This window comes from Canis lupus, chromosome 16 (genome assembly GCF_048164855.1).
Source record: "Canis lupus baileyi chromosome 16, mCanLup2.hap1, whole genome shotgun sequence".
Taxonomy (NCBI): Eukaryota; Metazoa; Chordata; class Mammalia; order Carnivora; family Canidae; genus Canis; species Canis lupus.
The window spans coordinates 2608396-2617620 of NC_132853.1; the positions used below are offsets into that span (position 1 = coordinate 2608396).

A 9225-nucleotide genomic window follows, 5' to 3' on the forward strand; every position below is an offset into this window, starting at 1 on the left:
GAAAGCCAGGAATGCTCTGCTCCTCCTCCCCCCAACACAGGGGGGCTCATGGGAAGTCTGGAGGGGAAGCTGGCAACCAACCCAAGGGTCCTGGGGTCCTCATCCCCAACCAGGGCCTCCAGCCAGGATTAAAAGGCAGATGGGATTGTTCAAGGCCCTGCCTCTTGTCCCAACCATGAGGTTGGTTGGCCTAGAGAGGGGGCAAGGGTGAGAAGTCCCATCCTGTGGCAAATACATGGCCCCCATCCTCAGACCCTATGTGGCGGAGGCAGGAATCATCACCACCAATTCTTGACTCCCAGGGTAACCCAGACCCCCTGCCCTGTGATGACCACCTCCTATCTTGTCCTGCCCTGTGCCCAGCCCAGGCGGGCAGTGCCCCCGGCCCATCCGGCCACATGCCCCTGGAGGAAGCCCAGGCGTCAGCACTGACAATGCTGCTCAAGGCTGCAGTGGCCCCAGCAGGGAGGGCAACAGGCTCTGCTGTTTATATCCAGCCCTGGAATAGCCAGGGAGGCTGGCCTGGGAAAGCCAAACACCCACCAGCCTGGACTAAAGACCATCTATGCCCAAGCCAACCAGGGCTGGGGCTTGCCCGGGCTCGAGGGTGCCTCAGAGGTTGCCAGAGGCAACAAGGAGCCAGGGCCTTAGGGGGGCAGCTTCCAGGCCTTGGGCCCACCAGGCAGGATGCCTGGGAACCTCTTCCCTATCTGGCCTGTTTCTCCTGCTGCTTTCTTGCTTACTTTGGCTGCAGGTACTTTGACCCAGGGGAAGGAAAGCCTTGGGAAAAAGGAAGACTGCCTCCTTTGGGAAGATCAGTAACAGGGCCCACAATCGCTCACCCAGCCCCCACTGCCCACACAGACACACGGACACACACACGTGAGAGCAACCATCAAGCACAAGAGCTGCAGAGAGACAGCAAGACCTTTCCCCGTAGGTGGGGAGGAAAACGTCCACAAGCATTCCCAACTCTCAGATAGGAAGATACTCCCCGCCCACCAGGACGTCTGAGGCTGGCAGGAATTCTTGGCCTCTCCAAATGCGAAGACAGGGATTGGTTGTGTCCTCTTCTTGACACTGGGCTGGGGCAGCCAGAGGCAGCTTCCAAAGGACTCAGCTAGTCATTCAGGGGAGCTCAGGGTCTCAGGGGAAGTGAGAGAAATGCCTGCAAAGCCCCTAACCAGATGAGAAAGGAAGAGAGAGCAAAAGGGCTAGAGAAACAGAGATGCAGAGAGACAGCATACCAGGGAGAAAAAGACAACAAGAGAGAGAGATAGAGATAAAAGAAGCTGAGTCTGTGACAAATACAGACTCAAGAAACAGAAGGAAAGAGAGCAGGAGAGGGGAGGGAGAGGGGAGGGAGAGGGGGAAGGAGCAAGGATGGCTGTGATGGACCAGAAACACCTCTTGGTGTCCCCCAGTGTGCCCCCCCCCCCGTGCCCTCATACTACCTGAGGCCAGGGCAGGGGAGCAGGACAGCCCCTGGGACAGAGGGTCGGGAGCCAAGAGAACACCCCAGCCCCAGCAGCCAGCCAGGTGGAAGGAGGGACTCACCTCTAGCTCTTTGAAGACCATGCACCTGCGTGCCCAGTCCACGATGGAGATGAAGGTCTGGTCAGCCATCCGGCACAGGAGGCTGAAAGGTGCAGGCTGGTCAGGGCGGCCTTTGGCTGGTTCCTGCAGACAGCCCACAATGCGCGCCCGCACCTGGTCCTCATCTGGCTCCAGCTGCAGCAGCTGCAGGATGAGCTCGGGCACGCCCGGCCCTCCGGAGAAGGGCTCTGGGTAGCCATAGGGCGGCCCCGGCTGCGGGGGACTGGCATAGGGCTCTGGGTACTCAGACTTGATGGCACGGCCAGGGAAGCTGGGATAGAGGTAACCGGCCAGAGGCCCGTGGGCGCTGGGCACAGCCATGGGCAATGCTGGAGCTCCAAAGTCGCCCAGCGGCCCAGCAGGTGGACCAGAGGCCAGGCCCTTGGGCTCAGGCGCGTGCAGGCCGGGGGGCAGCATGTAGTCCGGCGGGGGAGGCGGTGGGGGAGGCACCCCCATCGGAGGACCCGTCTCCAGCTTGAAGCCATTGGCTCGAATCTGTGCCTTCTTCTGCTGCTTCAGGGCACGGTCCCGTTTGTACATGGGCCCGAATTTGTTCCGGCCACCCCGCATGCGGTCAGCACGCACAGCTGTGGGCAGGAGCAGAGGGTCAGCTGCACCGTAACGCCACACCCCAGACCTATCCCAGACGGTGTCGCCTCCCCCGTTCAGTACCTCTTCAGGCTCCCACCGCCCACGGGTGAAGGCAGTCTCCTTAGCCTGGCACTCCCAGGTCACCCTTTACAAGACCCCATGTTCTTTCCACTCCCCCTTCGCTGTTTATTCCCCCATTCGGCACGTTTTCTTCTTCCTCCAACCTGCCTTTGTTATTCCTTCTGCCTCAAACCCTTTCTTTTTCTCATGCCTGCCAAACACCCAGCCCTAGGGTCACCACCCCCAGAAGCGTTCCTAGATTCATCTGGGCAGAACCCGCTGTCCTTGCCCCAGATGTCCTGCCTCTTGTCCACTGTCGTCCTGCTGAGTGGAATCACGCCATGTGACCCAGGCTGAGAGTTTCTGGGGATTCAGCAATGGGTTCAGGTGCCTTGTACAAGGCCGAGCAGGGAGATGGTGACAGGAAGAAGGTCCTTGTCAGCCTTATTCATAGCACCAAGTTCACTCCCCAGTGTCCAGCTGCTTCGTTACTGACTACCCGACTCTGCTGAACCCCTACTACAGGATGACTCCGGCTTCCTCCAGTGCCTTCAAATGTGACACTGAATTTAGAGCTGGTCAGGGTTCTATGCCGGGAGAAGGGAACTCCCTGGCTGACCGGATGTCCCTCCACCTGGCCAAGGATGTGTCACCGATTGGACCCAACAGGTGCATCTCTGCAGCCGCAGTGTGGCCCTAGCCCTCGCTCAGACAGGACCCCACCCTGAGCTCGAAGAGAAGGGAGAGAGAGTAGGAGGGAGAGGGGGGTGCCTAGCAGGGAGGTGTCTTAGGACCGGCCAAGCTTCCTGCCACGGGGGTGGACAGCCCAGCTCTGCTCTGTCGGGCTCCAGCAGGGTGGCTCTGCTACCTTCAACAACCGTCTTCCGATCCAAAAGGACCTGGAGCTGGGGACATCGGGACCTTCCCCCTCTTGTCTAGGAGTCCCTCCTCTAGGCGGCAGGGCTTGTGGTCGGCAGCTCTCAGAGCCACTAGGGGCTTTCTACATTGTTTAAAAACTTTAGCCAACAGCTGCCTGCTCTGCGCGCAGCCCGGCTGCGGCCAGCAGCGTGGAAGCCTGAGACCGTCCACCCTCGGCAACTTAAGAGTTTTTCCTGCTGAAACGTTTTTCCTCCCCTCTGGACTGAGAGGTGGGAGGACGGGGGTGGGAAGGCAAGGATGGGCTTGGGTCCTCTGGAACCGATTGTTCCGCCTTCCCTCACCCTCCCAGGACCCTTCCAAGAAGGACTCTCACGCACAGAATGAACGACCTGACCGTTTGGATGGACAAATGGACAGGCGGGCTGGATGAGTGAAGGCTGTGATGATGGACACATAATAACATGATGATGATGATGATGATGATGATGATGATGATGATGATGACGACGACGAGGGCATTTCCTCTGCGCTAGCATTCTGTACAGCTCCCTCACACTGACTGGTCTACTTTCCCGATGGGGAATCTGCAGCTCAGAGGCTTTAAGGAGATCACCCAGTGTCCCCCAGCCTGGGAGTGGTGGCACTGGGACTTGGACTCCGGCAAAGGCACTAAACCCCTCGGCTCCGGCTGCCGCTGGGTGTCAGTGGGGGAGCTGTGAGTCTCCTTGCAGAAGGAGGTGTGCGGAGAGGGGGTCGTCTCCCCAGGATTCCCTTTCAGGTGCTTCTGGACCCTCACCAGCCCCAGCCACTTCCCACCCCCGCCCTGCCGAGATCCGGCCCTGGCGTCACAGGGGGAGCTCGCCGCGGGCTCCAGAAACTTTAAGGGGGCCACGGGCGCCCGCCTCCCACTGCGTCTGCCACCCGCGACCCCTGTGCCCGCCCGGGCCCGCCGGCCGAGGTCGGCGCTCGGAGGCGCTCGGGGGCTGCAGGGCCGGCGCACACCTTCCAGGCGCATCCCCACTGTCAGGCACTTCTGGAAGCGGCAGAAGGGACAGCGCTTGCGCTGCGTCTTGTCGATCTTGCAGCTCTGGCTCTCCGTGCACGTGTAGTGCTTGTTGTTCTGCACCGTGCGCTTGAAGAAGCCCTAAGGGCGAGAGCGGGGTGAGCGCTGGAGGGGCCCCAGGTCCCCCAGCCCCCCCCCGGCCCCCCAGGCCCCCAGTCCCCCAGGCCCCCCGGCCCGCCCCGGCCGCGCGCTCACCTTGCAGCTCTCGCACGTGAGCAGCCCGTAGTGGTAGCCCGACACCTTGTCCCCGCACACGGGGCACAGCTCATCCAGGTCCTCGTCGTACGAATAGTCCATGCCCGCGGCGTCCGCCTGCGGAGGGAGGGGACGGGCAGCGCGGCGGGCGGGTGGGGGCGCGGGGGGCACCCCACGGCGCTGCCCCGTCCCCGCGCCCGGCCGAGGCCGCCGGCGCCGAGCACCCGTGCACCGCGCGCCCTGAGCAGCCCGCCCGGGCCCGGCGGAGCAGCACCCCCGGCTCGGCCCCCCGGCTCGGCCTCCCGCCCCGCCCCGCGCCCCCCGCCCCTCCCCGAGGCTCCTCCGGGCCGGTCTGCGGCGCGCGGGACGCGGGGCCCTCGGGCGCTGGCGCTCGGGGCCGGATTCGTTCGTCTGACGACAAAACCCCGATTCTGAGAAAACGGCTCGGCGGCGGGGAGCTGGCGGCGGAGCGGGCGGAGCGGGCGGAGGGGCCGGAGCGGGGCCCTCGCGTCGGGGGTCGCGCGGGGCGCACGGGGAGGCGCGGCGGGCGGCAGCGGGAGGCGCCGAGGACGCGGGGCGCGGGGCGGGTCCCGGGCGGCGGAGACCACGGGAGCCCGGGGCGGACGCGGGCGGACGCCGTGCTCGGGGGAGCCCGGGACGGCGGCGGCCGGGAGACAGACAGACGGACGACCGGGAGGCGGACCTGCGGGCGGGGAGCAGCCGGACCGGGCCGCACGCTCCGACCCGCCGGGGCCCCGCGCCGGAGACAAAGGCCGCCGCAGCGACGGCACCGAGAGGCGCAGCCGGAGCCACCGACCCCCGGCGTCGGGCCGAGGCGCGCGCGGTGCGGCCGCGGAGAGCTCGGGCGGGTCCCCGCGGGGCCGACCTCGGGCGGGGAGCGCAGGCCCCGGGCGGGGAGGCGCGCGGAGCCGGGGCCCCGGAACCCCGGAGGCCAGAAGGGGCGCGACGGCCACGGCGACGGCGACGGCGGCCGCGGCCCTCCCGGCGCCCACCTGCCGCGTCCCGCCCGCCCGAGCCCCGCGCCCCCCGCGCCGCCGCCGCTGAGCCGCACCCGGGCGCAGCGCCGCCTGCCCGCGATGACGGCCGACCGGGCCGGGGGCGGGGAGGCGGGGGCGCGGGGCCCGCAGCCCCCCCCGGCCCCCGGCCCCCGGCCCCCCCCGCCGCCTCCGGGGCCGCAGCGAGGCGCACCTGGGGCCCGGGCCCTCCGCCGCCGACGCGCGCTGCGCGGACCCGCCTCGCAGGGGCCAGGAGCCGGCCCCCCTATATCAGCGCGTGCGGTGTCCGGGGGCGGAGGCCGGCCCACGCCCGCAACCACGCCCGCGCCCGCGCCCGCGCCCGCCCCCGAGCCCGCCGAGCGCCTCCACCGCCGCCCTCGCGGCCCCCCGCGCCCAGCCCGAGCGCCTCGGAGCCCGGGCGGGAGCCGGGCGCCCGGGAGCCTCGAGCCTCCGCCTGCTGGTCCAGCCCCGCGGTGGCAGGGGCCGCGCCGGGGGCGCTGGTCGTTGTGCCGCGCGGAAGCGGGCGAGGGCGGACGTGGGGGTCCGTGGCCGAGGCACGGGGTCGAGGCCAGGAGCCAGGTGAGCCACTGGCCCTGCCGCGTCTCCTCACGGGAGACCCAAGCAAATGTACACGCGCGCACACGCCGCACACACACATGCACACACGCGCACACGCGCGCACGCACACACTGACCCTCAGTCTGCTCATCTGCGAAGTGGTGATGATGAATGGGCCTCCCCGGGAACGGGCACCGGAGGAACCGACGTGGCGCCGGCGAAGCGCGTGCCTCAGCGCTGCGAGAGCGACCAGCAGCACCCAGCGGGGAGACCTGGGCCGGACCCTTCCTCCACCGCAGGCCTCAGTTTGCTTGGCCGGAAATGGGGATCCTCCGAGGTTGGGCGAGGACCTGAAGCCATCAAGGGCGCGGGAGCCGGGAGACCAGAGGAACCCCTCCCCCCATCACGTGCTGAGCCCTTACCCGGGCTGGGGGAGGGGGAGGGAGAGTCCGGCATCCCCGGGACAAAGGGGACCCCTGGCTGGGACAGGCCCAGCAATTGCTCTGGGGGTGGGGGGGGGAGACTGGACCTGGTCACTCTCACTTTTCAGGTGAAAAAATTGAGACGAGAGAAAGGGGCCCGCTCTCGCCTTGCCCCCGCCCCTCCGCGAAGAACGGTACTGAGACCCGCGGGGCCAGAAAGGCAGGGTCCTCACCGTGGGGTGGGGCGGGGCGGGGCGGGGCGGGGTGGGGCCGGGTGGGGGTGGGGGTGGGGCCCGCGGTTAGGCACCCGCAGCGCCGCTACCGCTACGGATCTGAAGGCTCCGGACCTGGCCTGGGCCCCGACCCGAGCCTCCCCCAGCCGGAGCCTCCCCCGCCAGCGGCCTGGGTTGGCACCTCGCTCCCGCCTGCCGAGGCTGGAGACCCCGCAGACCCCCCTGCTGTCTCACACCCGGCGGAACAAAGGATGGAATAGGCAGCCGGCTCGCTGCGCAGGCGGGCCAGTGGCATCCCTTCTCTGTGCCTCAGTTGGTCTGCACGTAAAATGGAAAAGTTCAGCCCTACCGAGGGGAGTCTGCAGTTTCCGTGAGATGCTGTGGACGGATTTTGGTGAGAAAGGAGAGAGCCGAGTCCAGCTTAGCGGAGGACTCCCGACATCCGAGCCCTCAGAAACACTAGCCTTTGCAGGAGCTGGAGGTGGGGGACTAGTGCTGCTTGTGAACAGCTCTCCATCTGGGAGGGGCCCGCAGAAGGTGGGAAACGGGAGCAGCACCACCTCTGTAGGGGAGTGAAGGGGCTCGAGGAGGAGGGCTGGAGTGTACCAGACATGGTACAGGAAGACTCAGGCGATGTAAGCAGGAGTGTGGCTGGGACTCCAGGTGGTCTAGGGGGCTGGGCTCAGAGCCGGATCCCCCCCCCCCCCCACTTCCATCTTACCCCCTCCTTCTCCAGAGGCTACACTATCCCAGGTTGGGTGCTCTGAGGCTGACCCAGGCTCCATTGCACCCACCCCCACCCACATGCCCAGGGAAGCAAACATCGATCTGCACCAGCCACAGAATGAGGACTGACAGAAGGACATCAGGGACAGACACACAAACCCATACAAATCCATACAAATCCGAGGAGGCAACACAGACACACAGGCGGGGAGCCTGAGAGGCCCCAAAGACAGGCCCAGGGACCATGGACACATTCACAGACTGCCAGGCTTGGGCCAACACAGTGCTGCGAACACTTGGCCGCCCCTAGACAGCAGGACACCGCAGAGCCCATGGGGCCTGTCCCCAGAGGCCTAGCTCCTCCCAGTCAGCTGTCCAGGGAAGAGGGGGTAGCATGATGAGAGGGTAGGTCGGGGGCAATCGCTGGCCCCTTCCCTGCCCAGAGCAGCGGGCACTAGTCACTCAGAGCGGGCAGCGGCCGGCCCAGGCCGCAGGGAGGCACTGAGGAGGGAGGCTGGCCATTAGAGGCCTGGGCCCAGGCCCTCACTTACGGAGCGGAAGGAGAGCTCTCACGCCGGATGAGGGTGGACAGTGGGCACCAGGGATCCGGGGGAAAGCTCCGGCAGCCCAGGTGGGGCAGTGGTGACCGTGGGCACACAGGAGCTCCTTCACGCCACGGCGGGCGGCAGGCGGACAGTAGGCTGGCCCTGTCCGGCCGTCCTCCTCCTCCCCGCCCTGGGGGGGGCGGCCACCGGAGGCCCAATTGGTCTCTGCCCCCACGTGACTCTGCGGGCCTCTCTCCTTCTTTGTTGGTGTTTCTCTTCATTTAGGTCTATTTTTTTCTTCTCCTAAAAGAAAAAAAAAAATACCCCTATCTATCTGGGGGCCTCGGTGGGGGTGGAGGCCAAGGCACTCTGGAGGCCTTGGCCAGCTGGCTGTTCCAGGCCGCTGTGGGAGCCCAGAGGCAGGGACCCCATGTAGGCGGTTAGGCAGCCCCGCTTGTTAGTGACTGGGTGGGAGTGGGGCCTGATTTATGGGCAGCTCCCCCACCAGGCCTGCAGCCTGGCCTCTCTCCCCTTGGATGGCTACCTCCCTGAGTCTGGCCTGGCGGGGTCCAGCCTGGCCCAGACATGGGAGTGGAGTTAGGTCGGGCTGGAATGGAGGCAGGGGCATGGATGACTTGATCAGGTGGCTCCTCTGCTTTGGCTTGATCTTTTTTACTCTTCCAGAAGGTGATGAGAGAAAGAAGGGAATGGAAGGCAAGCAGGTGAGCTGACTGAATACCTCCCGAGTGCATTCACATTGGCTGCTCTGAATGTCACCATCTGCTGGGGGCTGCTGATATTCCCAGTGGATGGCTGGGAAAGTGGAAGCTGGGCTGAGGCTGCCTCCAGGGCCAGGTGGCTGCCTATAGTGGTTGCAGGTGGGGCCAAATGGGTAGCTAGGCCAGGATAGGGCAGGGCAGAGGGCAAGGGACTTTGCCCAGATTGCTCTGCCCTGCACCCCTCTGTTACATGACGGAAGGACATCATTCTTTGTGCATTCCTTCACTCATCTCACATTTACTTAGTGCACACTAGATGCCAGGCACTGGTCCAGGCATTGGGGAAAAGGGAAGAAGTCTCTATCCTTGGACAATTTACCTCATAGGCATTGGTCCTGGGGGTTGGCAATAGGCACTGAGGGCCATGGGGCAATCAGTGTTGAGAGCCCGCACCACACCCCTCCATTTGAGGAAGCAGGCCCATCGTATGACACCTCACTTACCTGGCTTGGGGGGAGGGATTTTCTGGATAACTGAAGTCAACTATATCTAAAACCCAGTGTATCTTCCTCTTGTGCCACTTAACACATTTTAAAAAAAGATTTATTTATTTCAGGGGCAC

General features: G+C 65.3%; 1 protein-coding gene across 3 annotated transcripts in view; it reads right to left on the reverse strand.

The window, feature by feature from the left end:
* Positions 1–8078, reverse strand: part of NR5A1 (nuclear receptor subfamily 5 group A member 1) — a 24939-nt gene extending 16861 nt beyond the window's left edge. The window contains exons 1-5 of one of the 3 annotated variants that reach the window (XM_072777876.1): positions 7891–8078; positions 6095–6308; positions 4385–4501; positions 4129–4270; positions 1558–2183 (exon numbers count right to left, since the gene is read on the reverse strand). In XM_072777876.1, coding sequence (XP_072633977.1) covers positions 1558–2183; positions 4129–4270; positions 4385–4501; positions 6095–6109 — 900 coding nt within the window. In that variant the 5' untranslated portion in view covers positions 6110–6308; positions 7891–8078. Of the gene's footprint in view, positions 1–1557; positions 2184–4128; positions 4271–4384; positions 4502–5593; positions 5637–6094; positions 6309–7890 lie in introns of those variants that run through there. The other 2 variants (XM_072777877.1, XM_072777878.1) reach the window with 2 other exon arrangements.
* Between the last annotated feature and the right edge of the window lie 1147 nt (positions 8079–9225).